The sequence below is a fragment of the Lycorma delicatula genome, chromosome 1, assembly GCF_047948215.1.
Source record: "Lycorma delicatula isolate Av1 chromosome 1, ASM4794821v1, whole genome shotgun sequence".
NCBI classification, from domain to species: Eukaryota; Metazoa; Arthropoda; class Insecta; order Hemiptera; family Fulgoridae; genus Lycorma; species Lycorma delicatula.
Window position 1 is genome coordinate 197,090,262 of NC_134455.1, and position 22,140 is coordinate 197,112,401.

At 32.7% G+C, this 22,140-nt stretch overlaps 1 protein-coding gene across 1 annotated transcript in view; it reads right to left on the bottom strand.

Moving 5' to 3' along the window:
* IntS9 (integrator complex subunit 9) overlaps positions 1–22,053 on the bottom strand; it is a 53,291-nt gene extending 31,238 nt beyond the window's left edge. Inside the window, exons 1-6 of the mRNA XM_075369793.1 lie at positions 21,938–22,053; positions 20,691–20,882; positions 13,740–13,942; positions 10,313–10,514; positions 7,761–7,894; positions 273–385 (exon numbers count right to left, since the gene is read on the bottom strand). Of these exons, the coding sequence (XP_075225908.1) occupies positions 273–385; positions 7,761–7,894; positions 10,313–10,514; positions 13,740–13,942; positions 20,691–20,882; positions 21,938–21,946 (853 nt within the window). The 5' untranslated portion in view covers positions 21,947–22,053. The remainder of the gene's footprint in view (positions 1–272; positions 386–7,760; positions 7,895–10,312; positions 10,515–13,739; positions 13,943–20,690; positions 20,883–21,937) is intronic.
* Positions 22,054–22,140: the final 87 nt, after the last annotated feature.

Here is a 22,140-nt window from a genome sequence, read left to right on the forward strand (position 1 = left end):
TTTTAAGCATAATATTCAGTTCACCATAATCTTAAGACACATAATCAAACTCAAATTACGAGTGCCAAAAGAAAAGTACATCATAAATGTATGGTTAAGTAGACATATTAGTTTAACTACAAAAGTAAAGCTGTAATCACATACATACACCACACATCTATAGTCACTCCTATATCTATAACAGCATACAAAAAACACCAACCTCTGATCTTAAACACATTATCTTAGAATTAAACATTTTTAAATTGTACATTTTGTCAATAATTACTTACCTACAGACATACAAAGTTCACCCAGCATTGTATCAGGATTGGCTGTAGGAGTCTGAGTAAGGCCAGTCAAAATAAGTACATTTGAGTTTTTTAATGCTTGTTGGTCCATTGGCCTGAATAGTTAAACAATTAATACAACAAAATTTAACGGAAAAATAAAATAAGTAACTTTTACTTAGTTTCAAACACTAAGAAGCAATCCATTCAAGGGAAAATTAAAAATAAATCAAATGTTTCACTATTACAGAACACTCATTACAGGAACCAGAAAATTAAATATGGCATCATTTACTGGCATCTACCTTCATATCTTCTGTTTTCCTGGATATTACTAACTGGATATTCTAGGAGTTGAAGAACCCTCAATTTATAAGTAAACTATTGCTAAAATAAATAGTTTGGAAAGTTAACACCTTTAATTTTTTGTGTATGCTAATCTGTTTAACAAAAATAAAATTGATGGAAAATGTATCCAGACACTTTTTTGAAAAAATGAAACTGGAAAAAGTTTCTGTTGAAATGGCCTTATAGTACATCAAAAATAATTTTAAAAAAAGCTTTAGCACTTAAAGCAAATATTACAGGCTTGAAAAAATCAGTGCATTTTACAGATACAAAACTTTCACTATTCCGAAAATCATCACATCAGTTTGAGTCTGTAAAATTAGTGACAATGTTACTGAACTTTCCTAGCACTGACATAGAGTAATTAAACTCTTCGAGTGACAAATTTGAAAATTATACTAAAATTAATCTTATTAATTTTCATATTACTTATTTATTTTCTTATAAAAAAAATATATAATTTTTAAAATGTTACAAAATCAGCACAAATCCAACCTTACGAAATAACATTAAAAGGAAAAAACAACTCATTGTTAAATATTAACTAACAGGTATAGGTTTAACGATATAAATATCCCATAAGTGAACTGATGTGAACTTGACAAAAAACAGCCACTCACACAACATTCCATACATTCTACTAATATTTTATAAATTGTACTGGTATGAAGAATAAAAATTCTGTACAAAAAAAATTATAACAACCATTTTTTAAAGCAGTAAAATTAATAAGTTAAAGCAATTTGTAATAGAGCTAATAAGTTGGCTAATAAGTCAATGGATACTGTGAAAACATGATGAAATGGAAACTATTCAAATACTAATGGAAAAAGAAGCATCTTTTGTATAATAATGTTACTATTAATTTGAACAATTTAAAAAAGGAACAAAAAATAATAAATTTATCAGAAAGGGAATAAAACATGAAGGAAAATATATTAAGGGCACAAATTTTACTGCAGTCAAAATTCTGTCATTCAACAAAAAAAAATGTACATTACAATTTTACAAATTACAAAGTGAATATAAACCTATTTATAAAAACTTAAAGAGGCTGGACTTAATACTACAAGCATTAATTTTTTTTGTATCTCCCATATTGAAATGGGTTTTTGTATTTTCTAGTTCAAATAACCCTCTATTAAAAGTGTGTCAAACTCAAAGGCTGACATGAGCCAAATAAACAATGTTGAAGTTTATATGGGCTGCAAAACAAAAAGAAAAAATTCAAAATAAATTTTCATAGAAATGTAAGTTTATTTCAAAAAGTACAGTACAAAAAAAAAGAACAACGATAATATTAATGTTTTCTTTCTGACATTTGACAACTCTTCTCTGCTATTATCTTTCCTATTTTGGAAGAAATCTTGTTCACAGTGATTACTTTCAAAACTGACCCAAGGTGAATATCAGTAATTCTGGATCTGATAGGAGACTTATTTCCTTTCGCAATTGAAAATAACTGCTCACACTGATAAGTACTTCCAAACGTGGAAATAATTTCATATGCAAATTTGAGTATTTTCAAACCTGGCAGGTAAATATTTGTAAAATTCAGGCATGCAAACTTCATTGAATTTTGCCTTCAAATCTGAATCATACTGTATCTCAATTACCTTCACTTGCATTTGATTAGGTACTAATTCTATATTTATTAAATAAATCGAAGAGAACAAAGAAAACTTGTTTTCCAATAATTTAAAATCTGTAAATCTTGTTTCAAATTCATTTCTAAGACTTAATATTATTTCTGCATATTTTTTATACAATGCACTTTCACATAAACTTGATTTGTTCATATTGTATGTCGGCAAGTGCATTAAATCTTCATTTCTCAACTGCTTTTCCCATAGAACATTTGAATACTTTAACTTAGTCACACATGTTTGTAATGATCTGATCTTTCCTTTCCAAGCAGTTTTAAATTGAAATCACTTATGTGTTTAGTTATATCAAGCATGAAGGCTAAATCTTGTAACCATATTGTGTCAAAAACAGGTATCCTGATCTTTATTTACTAAGAACAGACATATTTCTTTCTTCAAGTCCCAGAATTGTTTAAGAACCTTGGAGGAGGATAACCAATATATATTAGTATAGTAGGGCAAACCGGAATTATCAGTGCTTAATTCACTTAAGAAATTAGAACTGTCGCTGCTGATATAAACCTCAAGAGATTTTATAAAGTTAATGATCTTTTTTGATAGGTGTTAAAAAATATTCCATAATCATAACCTTCGCACATAATACTTCTTGATGTATAATGCAAGGTGTCATTTGAGAAATAACACATTGAATTTCACAAATAATAAGATTAGTACATATCACTAATCGCCTGTAGGGCACTCATGGAATCTGAACAGATAAGTACATGTCATCTACAAATAATGAACACAAAAGGTTTTCATATGCACTTTGTTATAGTATTTATGGCTTTGGAAAACATGGTAAATACTTAGGACAATTAACTATGTGGTATTCTATTTTATAATGTAAAATTTTCAGATACTGTCATTCCAACTCACTCAAAAGGACCTACGTGAATTACCTAATAAATGCAAAGATTCTCTTGTATATCCACATTCATGCAGTTTATATAGGAATTCTCTCTTCCAAGCTGTGTCATATGCATTTTGCATATCAAAAAATAGAGTAACGAGACATTGGCAAAGAAGGAAGGCACTTTGAATGACAGATTCAAAAGCAACTATATGATTGACAGATAGATGATTTACCTTGCCAAAAACCGCATTGTTTGGGGGCAATTAAGGAGTTTCTCTCAAGGTATCACACTAGATGACAGTTTACCATTCGTTCCATCAACTTGCACAGGGCATTGGTCAAGGGGATAGGACGATAACTTGAGGGGCATAATCTACCTTTACCAGGTTTCAGTATGGGAATCACCAATGCTTCTGACCAAGAATCTGGTAAAACCTGATCAGAAAATTTTCTACTATAAATACACAGATATTGTAATACTGTATCCAGGAGGTATGATATCATGCTGAACCTAAAATCATCATTTCTGGAAGAAATGTTACAGGAATTATTTAAGGCATACCATAGCTCATCAAAAGAGAAAGATATGTTTAATTCATTTCACAAATCTCCAATCACAAACGAGATACTTTCTACCTGCAACTTATACCTCATAAACTCAGGACAGTATGAAAATGTAAATGAAACCGACTTAAATTCCAAACGTGTTTGCCACATCAAATGGCATAGTGACGTGGATGTTGTTGCTTTCCAATCTAATCGGCCCAAACTTTTCTCCACACATCCGATGATGGAGTTGTCCAAGAAATGGTATTGACATAATTCGGCCATGATTTCTGTTAAGCACACCAAAACACACAACGGCATACAGCCGTTGAATTGCAGAAGGTAGAATCAGAGAATTCAGTCTGATTTCTAGTCAAACACCTTAACCACTTGGCCACAACTGCCTAAGCAATTCAGTCATAGAAATTTGACTGAAATTACGTAAAGCCCTGTGACACTCCCTTAGTGCACTCCAGCAGTCTTCATCCCACCAAGGAATAGCAGGCTTCTTTTCTTTCTTTCTTTTTCCTATTTAGCCTCCGGTAACTACCGTTTAGATAATATTTCAGAGGATGATATGTATGAGTGTAAATGAAGTGTAGTCTTGTACATTCTCAATTCGACCATTCCTGAGATGTGTTGTTAATTGAAACCCAACCACCAAAGAACACTGGTATCCACGATCTAGTATTCAAATCCGTGTAAAAATAGCTGGCTTTACTAGGACTTGAACGCTGGAACTCTCGACTTCCAAATCAGCTGATTTGTGAAGACGCATTCACCACTAGACCAACCCGGTGGGTTAAGGAATAGCAGGCTGTCTTGGCTTTCCAAATGTTAGATAGATAATATTTGCTCTCTTTTTGTACTTTGGTAAAGAGAGCTTAGACGAAACTAACAAGATGTGCAGGACATCATGCTGAGGGATTTACTTTATTGTCAAAGAGCTACAGGAAAAGACACTTTCTGCTCGGTACACATTTTTAATATAGCCTTTTCTTCCTAATAAAGGTGGCAGTCTTGAGACCTTGCAGAGTTGGACCTTTACAATTAACACATTTTTCATCAGTGCATATGTCATCATCATGCCCTGTATATCCGCAATGCTCACAAACTTGTTCCTTCACGCAACCACCTTTGTTGTGGTCAAAACCCTAGCACTGAAAGCAGCATCTTGTATTGGTATATATGGCTGCACACAGACAGATAGATAGCTAATTCTCATTCACTCAGGAACAGTTGGAGTCAAAAAGGTTAGGATAAGTGAGAATGTTGGCACATCAACACCATTCTCCTTTCTCATGACCCTTTGCAGAGATGACACTAAAAACCATGATAGCTTTCCTGATAGTTCAATATCAGCCAAGAAGGACACCACTCCTAAGCGTTTTAATGGATTTCAGTGAGCCACAAGCTGTTACAATGCACTTATTTATAACAAGCAGAGAAATTGAGAGGATTTATCTTCCTCTTTATAGCTAACTACAAGAAAATGCACACTAGATATCTCTTTTTTATTTATCATTCATCTGATCTTCGGCTAACAAGATTGGTTAAAGCCTTTTTAAACTCCCAGGATTTTTTTTTTCCATGTAAACCAACAACCACTGAAGGATGTTTGATTGGGACTGACATATGGTTCCCACAAATACCAGCGATATAACGGACTACTCTAGCAGAACATGCGTGTACAGGAGCTAGAGCTTCATACAAATGGGTTCACTCTGGTGCCCAGAGGACATCATTCAAGACTCACTACACAGAGCCATCCACCCATTGGCACAATAGCTTCCACCATGGGTTATGGTTGCGTTTCATAAGGTGTTGAAACATCACTGAGTGTAAGTGTAAGAAGAAACAATGTAGATATTGTTATGTTGTTGTATAAAGGTATATATTGTAATTTGTGTAATGTTTGTGGTATGATGTATGTGTATGGTGTAAAAGGTTCAGCAACTCAGAGTATAGTGAAAAACAGAGCTGTGTAGGCTAGGACTGTGGGGATCCCAATCCTGAAAGTCTTAAAGAGTAAGCTCCCCATCGGTCCTATGAGCATCGCCTTCATTCTGCTCCCCGCAGACTGGTTGTAAAAGCATAATGAATTTCATTTCTTTTAATAAAGCAATTCTTAGTAGTGCTGCTTGTGCCCCAGATGCTAACATGCATCACAACGGATAACAAATGCTGGGATAGATAGTTAAAATTAATATTTCTTTTTTTTTGAAACAATGCTCTTAACAGCACTACTGTTATCTTTTAATAAGAATACACATAGTTTTTTTTAAATTTTTTAATCAATTTCTTTCAATACCCTCTCCAACAATTGCAGTATTGTTTGAAACTAATGAAAGAAAATCACAATGAGAACAAAAAGACAGAATGAATAACAACAAGCAATGTAGCCAAGTGATTATTTTTAGTAGGAGTTCAACCTACATTATGAACTGAGATAAATGGAAAAATTATTCAAGACAATATACAAAATAAAAAGGCCTTAAAAGCTGCAATAATGATAACAATTTGTGTTAATGTAATTAAAAAAATTAAAACTAATTAATCAAATCAACAAACTAATGTAACTGAAGAAAATATCAGTTACCCAATCAACAATAAACATTATATTATATTAAATTACGAGCCGGTCAGGCTCGCTTTGCTCGCTGGACCATCTAGCCAAGGAGCTCTGCCTCCTAGACCCTTGATGTGTTTGTATCCTCATGTTTGTGACAATATTAAGGTTTTACAGAAATATTTTAAGAAAAGAAATTATAATGTGTAAAGAATATTTTTCTGAAAATTTGGAGTTATTATATTTAAAATAGGCTTAAGGAGTGAGTAGATATAGAATTTAATAATTTTTAATAGAAATATAGTTTTTAACACTAGCCATATTGATAATAGGGAGTTGGCTTAGAGACGCCGTCTTGTTCATTTAGTCTTATGTATGTTCATGTGAAGTTGTGTTAGTTGCCAGTCCAGCTGCTGCTACTGGCACAGAGCAAACCACTTGATTAGTGCGGAGAGGATCGCGTGATGCGCTGCATGGCTGCACACAAACGAATATCTGCCGCTAAATAAAAAATACTTTTTTTTACTGCTAAATACTAACTATATCCCTTTCTTTTATTAATGAAATTAAATAAATGAAACTAATATATAATAATATAAAAAATAAATATAAGTACAAATATAAAATATAAATAAAAATAATCTACAGTTAGAAATTTAAAAATGATCTGTAAATTAATTGACAACAGACTGCTTCTAGCAGGAGTCGTGGATGGAGCCATGTGCAACGGCTCTCTCACACTAAATAAAGAATTCTTTTTTTTTATTGCTAAGTGACGAAAGTGATTATTATTACTAATAATCCCTTTATTTATTAACAAAATTAAATAAATAAAATTAATAAATAATAATAAGTAAATAAAAATATAAATATAAAGTAAAAATAAAAATAATCTACGCTTAGAAACTTTTGTGTTGTCATTTGACTGGTTTGATGCAGCTCTCCAAGATTCCCTATCTAGTGCCAGTTGTTTCATTTCTGTATACCCCCTACATCCCTAATAATTTGTTTATTCCAAACATTGTCTGCCTGCACAATTTTTCCCATCTACCTGTCTCTCCAATATTAAAGCGATTATTCCAGGATGCCTTAATATGTGGCCTATAGGTCTGTCTCTTCTTTTACCTATATTTTTCCAAACGCTTCTTTCTTCATGAATTTTCTGCAACACCTCTTCATTTGTCACTTTATCCACCCATCTGATTTTTAAACTTCTCCTACAGCAACACATTTCAAAAGCATAAATAAAAATAATCTATGCTTAGAAATTAAATTAAACAGTTTATAAATTAACTGACAACAGACTGCTTCTAGGGGGATACAGTCGTGGAGGGAGCCATGTGCAGCCGCCCAGTGCACCACCATTGGTCTGCTCTGTGCCAATAGCAGCTAAAATAAAAATGTGAGCACATTTAACAAACAAATCCACACACCATCATTTTTTATAGTGATAAAATACCAAAATAATAAAATACCTTTATTAAACTACTTTCCACAACTGTCCCATGAATATTTTATTTAATTACCTTGGATGTGTTGTAAGTGTTGAAGAGCCACTAACATAAGCAATCTTTTCATGATCAGAACTTATAACCCAGTTACTGCTACCCAAACAATAACCTGAACTCACAGGCATAACACGTAGAGCTCCATACACGTCCTGGAATCAGTTTTAAAATACAAAATACTATACATCAATAAGTTTCTATTATCTATTGCAAAGCAAAATGTGATAAAACTTTAAACAGAATAAAGGTTAAACAATGATTATAAAAATAAGTACTTTAAAAACAGGCATTATGAAACCTATTAACACAAGGAATTTAGAGATTGAATAGTTTGAATTTAAGCATTAATTTTTTAGATTATTCTAAAACAAAGAGTGGGTGGTATAGGAATAAGTCACATTTAGTAATTGCCTTTATTTATAATTTATGTAAATGGTAAATCTATCAAACCTGGAGATGCCCACTATAAAAGATAGGTTTAACTACATCCCAAGCACCCTAATATTATTTACTGGTCATAACTGCAATCATCTTCTTTCTTGCAATAGAACAAACTGCTAAATTTTGTAACATATTTTTTGGTTCTTGAATTAATTATTTTTTCAATTGGCACATAATACAAACAATCTGTGGGAACCTGTTTATGTGTTTTCTCTGTTTAAATGTGACTTAGGCTAATGGTTTTATCTTGGTTCACATACTTCAATTTTCAGGATGTTACTTGTGAGAAAAACTAATTTTCTTATTTTTCATAGATTATAAAGAGTGACTTAAAACAGACATGACTGCTATCAATTATTACAATTTACTATAAACTTTGCTAGAAAGTATTATGTATGGACCACATATGCAGTATATGCATCAACTGGGCTAATTTTCATGGTGGTTTGTTCTTCAGATATAATTAACAAATCTGTGTAAGTTAGAGATTCAAAATTGACTACAGAAGTTAATGAAAGCCTACTTATAAAGCAAAGAATTATGTGGGATGTGTTTACTAAGCAATTGGTGTTTAGGAAATACTGCATGGGGACAAAAAAATCCTTTCTATACCCAATGGAAAATTGATTAGCCTCTAGACTGTTGCTGTGTTGAACAGCATATAATTTCCTGGTATAGTAATTCAGACAAATGTGTGTGCAGGAATATATGAAATCCACTAGACAGTATCACCATCTAATAGTCAGTTACACCAACAATTTTGTGAATCCAGCCATTGGAGCTCAGACTCAAGGGATTCAAAGCATGTGGAAAACTTGCAACCAAAGAAACAAAGCTGACTGTAGCACAAGCAGAAATGTTCTACATTCTTATTTGTATGAATTTAAGAAGAGAATTTAGAATGACAATTTCGACTTTCTGAAAAGTGTTAAAATATATTAAAGAATAATTTATCCTCAATGTGAAACACCCAAAATAGATATCCCTTCATTAATTTCCAGTAAGTTTTTTTTTATACTATCTTTATTTAATATTAAAAATAATCAAGCAATTTGCATCCTAGCAGCAGAATACAATTATTTATAAAAATTAATTTCAGTAATTGCTTATTTTTCCACCTCTTTTTCTATCAAGAGCTTTCACAGAAAATTCTGCTTTATCATAACTTAAATATGAATACATTTTGAATTAAAAACATAGATAAAAAATCCAAATAGAAATAGGTATGTTTACCACCTAAAAAAAATAATAAAAATAATTACAAACAATAAACAAATGAAAATTTATTTTTATAAATATCTCTACTTACCTTCTGTTTTATTATTATTATTATTGTTGTCTTCATCGTCTATTGTGATAACTGTACATCATGGTGGCATCAGGTATTTTAAAAATAATTTTTTTTTACATATATTTTCATCAAAACGGTCCAAACAATTTAGAGTTTATTTGAAAAATTTTTTTATTTTTGGATTTACAACGTTTGAACAGGACAACATCTGTCGGGTCCACTAGTATATATAAATATAATTTATATATATATACACATGTTTAAAATATCTAAAAGTTATCAGCCTTTTTTTCTTGGAAAAATTTTCACACCTTCCCAGAATATTATTTGTGACAGTGCTTTATTTAATTTAATTATTGCTGATAATTATCTCTTTTAGGAATATGAAGAAAATAAGTATGAAAATGGGAATGTCTAATGAATACGGGTAGTAACACACAAAAAACCCTAAAAACTCTTCTTAAGTCATCTGAAATTTGTAGAGAATTTTGACAACCAAAAGAAAATAAATACTTTTAGAAAAAAATAATTTGAAAATGTTATTCACTAAATCAAACAAATGACAGTTAAGCAATTACCCAATGAGATAATTCAGGTTAAAGTAAAAGTTTTGACCCATAAATAAAAATATTTCCACCATTAAATTTAAGGGAAGACATGGTTATGGTTTTGTAATACTTCATATCATTTAAAGGATATTCCATGACTAACAGATCTAATGGTCAATATCTAAAGTTAATTGTTAAAATGGCAATAATCTAGGTATGAAATTACATAAATGTATATATTATTACAGCTATTGTTATTCACTTTATAAATGATAATTACAGTTACATACCAGTTTCTCATCATATCCGACCATCTGTATACGAGCTAAACTGCTGTGTACAGCTACAAGACTATACAACTGTTGCCAACTGCGAGGCTTGAGAGAATCACACAAAGGAGCAGGCAGAACATGAAGAAGTTCCTTCCAATGACTAGCAAGGGACGGTTTAGGTGTTTGTTCAATATATTGAACTAATTCTTCAAGAAAAAATCTATAAATACAAATAGGTAAAATAAATAATCTACAATAAAATTAAAAATAAACAATCCTTTTGTATGTTCAAAATTTTCTTTAAATTTTACTTTATTTTCCTTAACCGTAGTATATTTACTTTACATTTAGTATAATAACAATAGATATTTTCTAGTAAACATGATTCATTTTTAGCCATATTCCATGCAAGATTCTGTAAGCGGATGTTCATAAATATTCTTTTTATTAAAAAAATGTTAACCAATTAAATTAAAAAAATCTGTTAGAATAATTTATTAATACACAGGTAAGAAATCTGTATTATGATGACAAATTTTTTAAATATAATAGTATTATATATGTTCAATATAGATATAATGTACAGTATTTTGTATTATTTTAAATATTTCAATATTGCTAAAACAGATGTAATTTTTAAGAGTACTAACATAATTAAAGATTTAACAGATTTACTTCATTGCTGAGATTTCAAATAATTTGTACTGTGACCATTACATTATATGTTTCATTTAATGGAAATAAATAAATACACAATAGTGATACAATGCAATTGTGTATTGTAACACAATACACAATAATGACATTAACATGTTTAGTTTTCAGTTTTTACATACAAATTGTATAAGGAAAAGTTTTAGAAGAAATTACTCTGTAAACTGGATGTTTCTATCTCACTTTTACAATCAATAACATTAAATAACAATTTTACATTCAATAATACAGGCTGAATAGTCTGGTGTTTAATTTTATTAATTAAAATAAAGTCATTTAATCATTTATTGAAATTAAATTTTATTACAAAAGGTAAACACTATTAATTCTAAACACAAAAATCAAGATAATGAGCAAAAATTGAAACAAACAACAGAAAAACTCTTTTGTTTCACTTCTATAATGTACAGGCAAGAAAAAACATCTTAGTAAAAACATCTTAATTAAAAGATATCTTACTTATGAGGTGTATCTGAAAATTAAGTAGTGTTTTCTTCTATCACCAAGCATTAAGATCAAGCATTAAGATCACAGCTCTGAGCATGCCATGTGTGTGATCACCTTCACTCATTTGTGGGCTTTAACGACATTTGTATTTCAGTTGTTTAAAATGTTCAAGTCAGTTGAAAATCCCATCCATTCTAAAATTAGGGCAATTATCTGATTTTTAAAGCAAGAAACATCAAACCGGCTGATATTTGGGGAAATTAATGAAGTTAACTGAAAAATCTATGAGTGATGGGAAGGTTAGAAAGTGGATGTAGCAATTCAATGAATGACACATTAATGTGCAAGATGAAGAAAGGAGTGGGTACCCTTCTGTTTAGAATTACAATTTGGTTATGAGGGTTGAAAAAATTAAAGAAACTCAACAATTTTCTTTGTTGTGTACTGAATTCTCTAAAATTTCATGAACAGTTCTATTTGAAATCATAACAAAACCTAGGATATCAAAATCTGCTCTTCATACTGTGCTGAATACTGACAGAGCTTCACAAAACCAAGCCAATTAGACTACACAGTCTTTTCTTACCGAATACAAAATTTCAGGTAACAATTTTTTAAGCCAAGTAATGATCATGGTTATCCTCACTGAAAAAACTGATTATAAGAAAAGAAAATTGACTTAGTAATGGTGGAAATTATGTAAAAAAGAAGTTTAAGGTATATTCCATGCAATAATAAAATTATTCTGTTGAAAGTTATGTGCACTTTTTAATAACAAAACAATATTTACTTTCTGGATATGCCTCATACATATACAGCATAAAGATCCAATTGTGAAAAATTACATCACTTGCTCATCTTAAAAAATTGTGGAAATATAAAATTTTCTACTATATTGATAATATCTTGAGAATATGTTTATCTAATTTTTATAAATGAAGTACCAAAATAAAATTTAAACTACTTTATGAATTTTATTAGCGGGAACCATGTTATTCACATATTCATTAGTAGAAACTTGTACAGAAGATACTTTAGTTAGAAACTCAAAATAATGTTATGGAAAATAACACTATAAAATATTCCCACTAATAGCACAAAAACTAATGCTCTCTCTATTAAAGAGCATGTTGGTTTCAAAACCAACAAAACTATCACATATTGTTTACCTTTCTCAAATGTGAAGAATGTATAGTACTACCCAAATATCAGTAGTAGTGAAAGCCACTAACTAGTTTTAGAAAACTTATGTTAATTAGTAATATAATTTTTCTGGAATATTTTTCTTTACTAAATTTTTCAGTTAAATAAAATGTTGAGATATTATTTTTACACATTATTTCGTGATTTTTTTTAAACATTTATTAATGCAGTCACATTTTTTATTTTGTGATTTAGTATAAAAAACCAATGAACATGGATGACAACAAAACTCTACGGGTGTTGTAGGAAGCAATTAATTTTCACAATCATTACTTTTTGTATAAAGTTTGTCACAATAGCACCTTAAAAGTTGATAATTTGCACTGTCATCATGATATCACTATCTGCAGAACTATAGCTGCAGTTATTTTCTTGTTGACAGTCACACAATCATTTACCATATCATTTATCATATCATTTATTTATTTATTTAAGAAGTTGAAACAATTAAGATGCGATAGACAAATCTGTAAAGAGTAAATACATTTTCATTTTCTTCAGTTTTTCAATTTCTTGAAAGAGAAGGAAGAGAATCCATCATGTAGATATCCAAAAATGTGAACTTTTGCAGCTGTCACAAGCCACTTCACTGTTTGAAAGAAGTTATATACATTTAAAACAACACCAAACAGCATTTTAGCAAAATTTAAGAGCTATTATTAAATTTTTAAGGAAGGACTATTCACAGTAGGCTCTATATTTGAGGATAAATGAACCACGCATGTGACAATGGAGGAAAGATTCTTAATTAAGAGCTTGTTACAAAGATGTTCAAATCAGTACCAGGAGTTTATGTCATAGTTTCTATTTTTTTCTCTTTCAGAAGATTACATTCCTCACATCTAAAATGCTTGTAAGCAAGTATACGCAGACTTACTTTTGGACTTATGTAAAAAAGTTATCAAAAGTTTTTCATACCAACTGATATTTTCCAAGTAAAATTTTTGTCATCCAAACATTTTACACAAAAAATAAGGTAATGATTTTATAACTACAAACATACGTACGTTAAATAATCTTTGAACACAACATGTTATAATGCACTTTAAACAATCCTTTCATATATAAATTCTTTACAAACCTTCCTATTTGAAGTGTAGGTTCTGTTGCGTATACAACCCCTTCAAAACCAGTGCCTTCAGTTATAAATGGAAGAGCTAGCATCGACATATAATTTGAAATTAATATCACATCTACTTCAGAATAATCAATTATTTTAGATAAAGGAGGGCAAAATTCCGGGGAAGAATCTACAAAAACTCTTCCACAACATTCTTTAAGTTCCTGAAAAAAAAACCACACAAAAATTGCATCAAATTATGACAAAAATAATAGTATATTATAGAAGAGATATTATTCATAAAAAGAAATTGATATAATACAACAATCTTTATTCACATAATTTTTTTTTTGTTTTGCTTGTTTTTACGGGCATCGACTGCTAGGGTCATTAGCCCTCATCACATTCTTTAAAAGAAATATTATCACCATCAGGATCGTCATATGTAAGGGTGTAAAGGGCCCTTACATTTTATTTAAAAGCACAAACTTCACAAAAACATTGAGACACTAACAACAAAGACAAACACAACACTTACAGGGTGTAAAGGGCCTCGATATTAAAATTTGAGATAAGGTTCTCAAAAAACCATGAAATTAAAAATACAAGTTATCAATACCATTATCTTCTTCTACCTGTTTCGATTATTTGTTAATTTTAGCACCCTCGGGGCGACCAGAACCGCCGTTAAGCTGTATATTAGTCGCGCCAGGATGCCGTGGCAGTTGACTCTCCATATAAACAGGCTACAAGCATGCATTGCGCCCACCCATAGCCTCGCGCCCTCAGTCCACCCTTGAAGGTCCCCATGCCATCATTGGACACACCCCGACTCACTGCTCTTGAATGCAGACGAGCCAGGGTGGCCTAGGCAAGAAGGCTACCTCCCATCACTATACATGCCACGCTTCGAGACTCCCATATATAGATGAAACTACCTCTTAGAGACTCTTTAACACAGCTTTAAAATTTCCATTTTTATAGACTTTTAAGAAGTCCACTGGCATGTAAATATGCAACTATTTTTCTTTCATTTCCATTAGCTAAATCAGCAGTAATATCATTTCTTAGACGGAACCTCTTTCTGAGGTCCTCATATATGGTACACTCTTCTATTAGATGCTTGATTGTCAGTGTTTTATTACAAACACCGCACATTGGTTTCTCTTCGCCAGTTAACAAATATGAATTTGTTAATCGCGTGTGACCGATTCTAAGTCTGGTCACAGCTACTTTTTTCGGCGAGTCAACTTCACGTCGCTTTTCCATTTATATGGAGAAGTTTTTACAGAGTTTAATTTTGTATTTAAACTCCTCCATTCAGTATTCCACTTGTTTTTTATTACGTTAGTTAGACAATTTTTAACATCTGCCACTCTTACAGGAAATGCATCCAAATCATCGCAGACTGTTGCCTTTCTGGCAGCTTCGTCTGCGCTCTCATCACCTGTAATACCAGCATGCCCTGGAGTCCATACAAATATGCATCGCTGTCCTCGTTGATTTAAAACGTATAAAATGGACAGGATGTTTGAAATTAAGACATCCTTAATGTTTTTGTTCCGAACTGCAACAAGTACACTTAGAGAATTGGAACAAATTAGCACTCTCTCATCGCAATAATATTCTGTGAAGCGAAGAGCTTGCTGAATGGCAGTAAGTTCTGCCGTATAAACACTGGCCATATCTAGCAGTTTCCAACAATGGGCTTCTCCATTTATATATATGGAGCATCTAACACCATGTTCGGTTTTAGAACCATCAGTATAAATTCTAATATGTTCTTCATAACTACTGACGGTTGCCAAAAATTCCTGTTGGATGATCACTGCTGGCTTCTTCTTTATTTCTCCCTGAGAGATCCAACCTTGTATTTACCGCTGGCAAAAGCCATGGCGGTATTTCTCTTGTGGAAATTGCTAATGTATCTGGAATAGCAATTTCGTATTTTCTTCTTTATTCGTGGTACCTAATTCCGGCTGGTCTGGAATAGGTAGCACAACGTTCATATACTGCAGACATAGGATGATTCATGAAAAGTTTATTATTTATATGGGCAGGAAAAGTCCATACGTTTGCTGCATATCTTAACAAAAGGATCTCTCTTCTATAATGTAGTGGCATTATTCTGGCTTCGGACATTAGACTTGTCGCCGGACTTGTGTGTAAAGCACCTGTCGCATATCTTATTCCGCTATTATGAATTACATCTAATTTTCTTAAATGCGACTTCCTAGCGGATGAATAAACAATACATCCGTAGTCTAGTTTTGATTGAACCAATGCCTTATACAGTCTCAATAGTATTTCCTTATCTCAGCCCCAATTAATATTCGATAAACATTTTATAATGTTTAGGGCTTTTTTGCATCTATCACTCAAGTCCTGTATATGTAATCCCCACGTAACGGATTTATCCAATACCAGTCCTAAAAATCTCGCATTATCCTTATATTGTATTGGATTATCGCCAATTGTCAACGTAGGACTTTGATGAGGAATTCTCTTTCTACAGAAGTGTAGACAGCACGTTTTTTTCTGGTGAAAATTGGAATCCATTATTCCTTGAAACTTCATTTAGAGTGTTAATTGCCCGTTGCAATTTGTATTTCAGCACAGCAGTCTTGTTGCTGGCATACACAATTGCCAAATCATCAACATCAGCTTTTGCTGATTTCTACTGGAATGGCTAATATCAATTTATTAATGGCGATCATAAACAAGGTACCGCTCAGCGGCGAACCTTGTGGTATGCCATTTTCCAACATTCTTTCGGATGAATATTCATTGCTGACACGTACTTGGAAGGTACGGTCATTCATATAGTTGCTGAGCAATACTGGCAGATTGCCACGAATGCCCCATTCATGTATCTGGAGCATTACTCAATGTCGCCAGGTCATATCAAAAGCCTTCTGCAGATCGAAGAAGACTCCGACACAATGTTTCCTTGTAATAAAGCTGTTATATATAATGTTCTCTAAGTTGATCACTTGATCGGTGGTAGAACGGTATTGTCAAAAACCTGCTTGATAAGGTGATATCAGGTTTTCTTTTTCTAAAACCCAAACGAGTTGATTATTAATCATTTTTTCGAGTATTTTTCCCATAGCGCACGTCAAAGAAATAGAACGATAGCTATTGGGATCTGTTAGATTTTTATTTTTCTTCGGTACTGGAACAACATGTGCTCTTTTCCACTTCTGCGGGTACATTCCATCCCGCCATATTTGATTATACAGTTCTAATAATCTGCATTTTGCAGTGGTGGTATTCAGCTGCTTGATCATATTATAATGGATTTCATTCGGACCAGCAGCTGTGTTGCCTGCTTTCTCCAACGCTTTCACGAATTCTTCCATTTCTAATGCTACATTATATGAGTAATTATACTCTGAAGTTTAGTAGACCTTCAAGTTCTTCTTTTTTTGTCCGAAAATCTTCCTCGTAGAGGGCCGTTTTGCTGGCCTTTTCGAAGTGATTGGATAATAGCTCTGCAATTTTGTTTGGAGTGTCTTTAATTTCATCTTCATCTTGAAGGCTAGTTATGGGAGCAAAATTTTTACACCCACAAATCGCCTTCACTTTCTTCCAAACGTCTGATGCAGTAGTACTTCTGTCAATGGATGACACGTATTGCTGCGAGGATCGTTTCTTCGAGTTTATCATGATCTTTGAGTTTATCATACGCCCTGTATTTATTAAACGATTTGCATACGCCCTGTATTTATTAAAGGCAATACGATTCTCTGTGGTAGGACATTTCTTAAAGGCGTTATACGCCCTTTTCTTTCTTTTTATAGCTTCACTTATTTCATTGTTCCACCATGGAACGGGTTTCTTTGTAAGTTTCCCAGATGTTTTGGGAATGAATCTCGATGCCGACTCAAGTATCGCATTTGTTATAACGTCGATATCATCCCCGATAACTCCAGTTGTTTTAGGGAGTATCGCTCTAGCTGTGAAGCTCGTCCAATCTGCCTTTTCAAACAACCATCTTTTAGAGATGGGATGTATTTTTCTTGTAACATGAGTTACAATTTGCACCGGGAAATGATAGCTTCCATGTAAATCGTCTAAAACATGGAAGCTGTACCTCGGTGCTATCGATCCGCTTATGAGTGCAAGATCTATACAGGACGTCGATCCGTCTCTGGCATTGAAAAAGGTTCCTGACCCATCATTTAAAAGCATAAGTTCAGAATTCAACAGGAACCTTTCCAATTCTCTTCCACGGGGATCTACTCGATCCGATCCCCAAAGAGAATTATGAGCATTAAAATCACCCACCAGTAAAATAGGTGGGGGAAGCTCAGAAATTAATCTTGGTATGTCATCCTTCTTCCAATCAAAATTCGGCAGGTATATGCTGCAAACAGTGACTTGAAGCGGACGCTTCATTCTAATGGCGACCGCTTGTAGATTTATATTTAGATCAACAGCTTCGGCGGTAGCTCTAGTCGATGTTAATATGGCTACTCCACCTCTAACTCTTACATTTGGCGGTTGATCTCGCCGAAATATATCATATCCTTTTAATTTAAAATTTTCATTTCGGCTGAAATGTGTTTCTTGCAGACATATACAAATCGGGTCTACATCATGTACCAAGCGTTGGAGCTCATGGAACATCCATTGATGTTCCATTGTACAATCGACTCGCTGATTTTAAATTAGATTATAGCCTAGGTTTTCCTTTCGGCCAACCTTTTTTCTTTTTTCTCCATACTGCGAACAGCTTCGTGTTCGCGGAGAACGTCGTCGCCCGTGTAGCTTCCGGTCTCCGAATCGGAGCACCGAAGCCGCCGACGACGACGGGCATGGATCGGCGCCGATTGAGAGGCGGCAACCTGGCTGACCCCCGACACGGGGATCGCACCAGTCACCGCCCGTGGAGGGGGGGTCAAGATTCTGCATTCTTTCGACGTTTCACCTCGGGCGAAACGGCCGGTTATAAACGAGGGTGTTTTCATGAACCCTCTGCCACGTTAGGTTGTTGTTCAAGTATATTCATGTGGATTTATCCCTTCTGTAGCAAGGCTAGCCGCCAGGGTACACCCCCACTCCAGGGCTACTAAACTTGGAGGTCTGATCCGGTACTCCGGTGGAACCAGCATATGTCCTAGCAGAGAGCGGATGCGCTGACTCTGCACTGATTCCAGGCTCCTACTCACCGAAGCTTTCAGAGCTCCCATGCACCGATATACATGGGCACCATTGCTACATGCTTGCCATCACAGGGGGCATGTGGACAACAGAAGAGTCTCCGTTACACCTGCAATAACATTGACCCTGGCCGCCACATCGCCAGCTCTAAAAATGGTATGAATCCATTTCCAAATTGTTTGTTTGTCCATATCCTGCAGGTGGCCGAAAAATCCAGTCCGTCTGGTGACCTGAAGTTGGAACCAGGTCAAAAGTAAAAAGCATAACCGAGGAATTTACTCGGAACCCCGTTAGTCAGCTATAAGTATTGTATGTAAGTACAGCTGTTTCCGCCCTGGACGTGGAATGTAGATGTTGTGTTCTGGACGTGGGGATTATCTACCTCAGGGCACATAATATTAATTTCATAAAATGAAATGTAAGCATACATAAATTTAATATATCATCAATCAGCAAAAGCATGGAAAAACTTACAATCTTCTGTTTTTTTTTTGTTTTTTTTGTTTAACTTCTGGGACCACCTTTAGAAACTGTTTAAGAGGATGAGATGAACAATTTGTAGCATGTGTGAAGATGCCATGATTGGGATTCAAATTCAGGACCTCTAGATGAAAGGCTGAGATGCTACCACTCACACCAAGGAAGCCGGCACACTAAATCTCAGGAATGGTCAACCTTGTATGACTTTCACATAATCTTACAATCTTCTGTTAGGAAACAAAAATCTTGCTGGTGATGAGAGAATTTGAGAGCCTTTAAGAAGCAGACAACTGTAATACAGCTATCACTACAAGTCATAACACCTATTATTTAAAGGTCCAAAACAGGTTCATGGGAAAAGTAGTCTCCCAACTAGATCCCTAGGAGGCAGCTACTGTAAAAAAGAGTCATCAGAAAATGAATGCACTATAATACTTCAGCTTATAAGATATATACAAAAAGTATAAGATGGGTGATAGGTAAGATTATAAACTGCATGTCTTACAACTTGATGGTTCTGCAATACCTGGAGAATATTTCAGCTAGCAAAAATTGCTACTGGCTCTCTTCAGATTAAATAAACTAGTTTCCATAAATCTGCATTGTTAAACAATAATGCTCATGCAGTTCACTGAATGCTGTTAGCATCTACAAGGTTGACTTACAGTAGACCATCCTTGTAAGGTTAAAATTCAAGTAAGCCATGTCATCAGACCAAAAGAATATTAAAAGTAAAAACTGTGGAGGTAATGTGCTATTTTAAAAGCTGAAAAAATTAAGATATGAGGAAACTTATGGGATTAGAATGTAATCGTAAATAATCATGGATGATGATGAAACTGATATGATAGAAAGCAGAATGTATATAAACTTCAAAGATGAAAGTAAGAAATTTAAAACTGTAGGAAATTCAAGAATCAAATGCATAATAGCAAAAGAAACTTAGAGAGAAACAGATCAAGTTAAATATAACATTACCGTATTAATAATATGGAATAATTTTCAATACTCAAGTGACTTCATAAAATGTACTAACTATTTTAATCAGATGTTCTGGATAATAGTATTTATACAATTCTGTTCTAACTTTAGCTTCTATATATAAATGAACAAAGTACAACCACTTCACTGAATATTCTTTAGAATGTCATTTAATGCAATAATATTAATCCAATAACTTAATAATAATGCAACCCAATAATAACTTTCCAATGATCCAATATAATAACTGCATTGTTCACTGACTAAATTGAAGAAGTTAAAATAATTTTAGGAAAAATATAAGCAATTACAATTGAATAAAAAACATTTGTAACTGCTACTTACCCCTTCAAGTTGTGAATCAGAGCATTCACGAGGCATCCATCCAGGTAAATTATTTAAACGAGGACTGTGCACAAGAGGTAACGGAAGGAAGTTAAGAACAGTATGTGCAGACAGGCCACAATCCAACATTAATGTAATCTCTTTGAATCTTAAAACATGACATGGTTTGTTAGGATGACTGCTTAAACAGTACTGTAAAAACCATAAATTAAAAATTTTAATATAGTACACAATAAAATTTCCTACATAAATATGCGAGCAAAATATTTTCTTGAGGAAAATGTTAACTTATATCAATCATAGAGTGTGCATTTTTAATCTGACAGGCAAATTTTAATAACATGATCACTTCTGAGAGTCAAAGTTATTTGGATATCAGTATTGTCAAAATTGCAAATTTTCCCTTTTTCTTACAAATACAATGCTTTCAGTTATTTTAAGTGTACAATTAATTCAACAGCTAGGAGAAATGAATGAGTAATATCTTACTCATTCTCAAAAGAAGTAATAGCAAATATTACTAGTATTTTATCCATTAATTACAAAAATGTTATTCATGTTAAAGTATTATCCAAATTAAAGATGGTAATTTAAAAATAATATGTAAAAACAGTTTTTACATACAGCCAAATTGATTGTAATATAGTAAAAAATATATATATTACACTAATAAAATAGCTTAATCCATCAGTGAGTTTGAAATTTTAAAATCAATTACTATGGTTTATACACCTAAACCATAGGTTTTAAAATCCTGCTGAGTTTGAATCTTAAAGTTGTTAAAAATCTACGCTGTGTTAAAAGAAACAAACAATTTACTTGTGGCATTTAGAAAACTGTATCCACAAGCAGATGCTAACTTTTAACATGAGTAACCACACTCTTTAGTTTTTGTTAATTTATAATTCACGAATTTTTTATAACATATAAACTTCTTAATATACTATCAATATTGGCATTAAATTCAGTTTATGCTCTAGCTAACCTCACCATATAAAACGATTTACAACTCAAAATAAATATATTTCGTTTACGATATGAATAAAATAGAATACACAAACATAGAAAGGCTGTTTAATTTCAAAATTTAAATTGTCTGCTGAACATTAATAATGAAGTTGTTAATGATATCAAAAATATCCAAGAGATAAAACAAAATCGTCATTTCTAAACAAATTTCAGGAATAACGTTTCATATTATTACTCAAATTATTCTCAGAATTTCATAAAAAAACTAACTTCCTTACCAGTCTCATTATGGAAAATACTATTTTTCAGTTTACTATATAAATTCAACTCAAACGTGTTAATAACCTAAATTCATAACCCGCTGTAAACAACAACTTGCATAACTTGGGTGATTCTCAAATGACCCATTCTTTTGATCTCGTTTCAGCAGAGAGCAAGTAGCAGATAAATGAGAAAAGGCCAATTTGTATCAAACATTGAA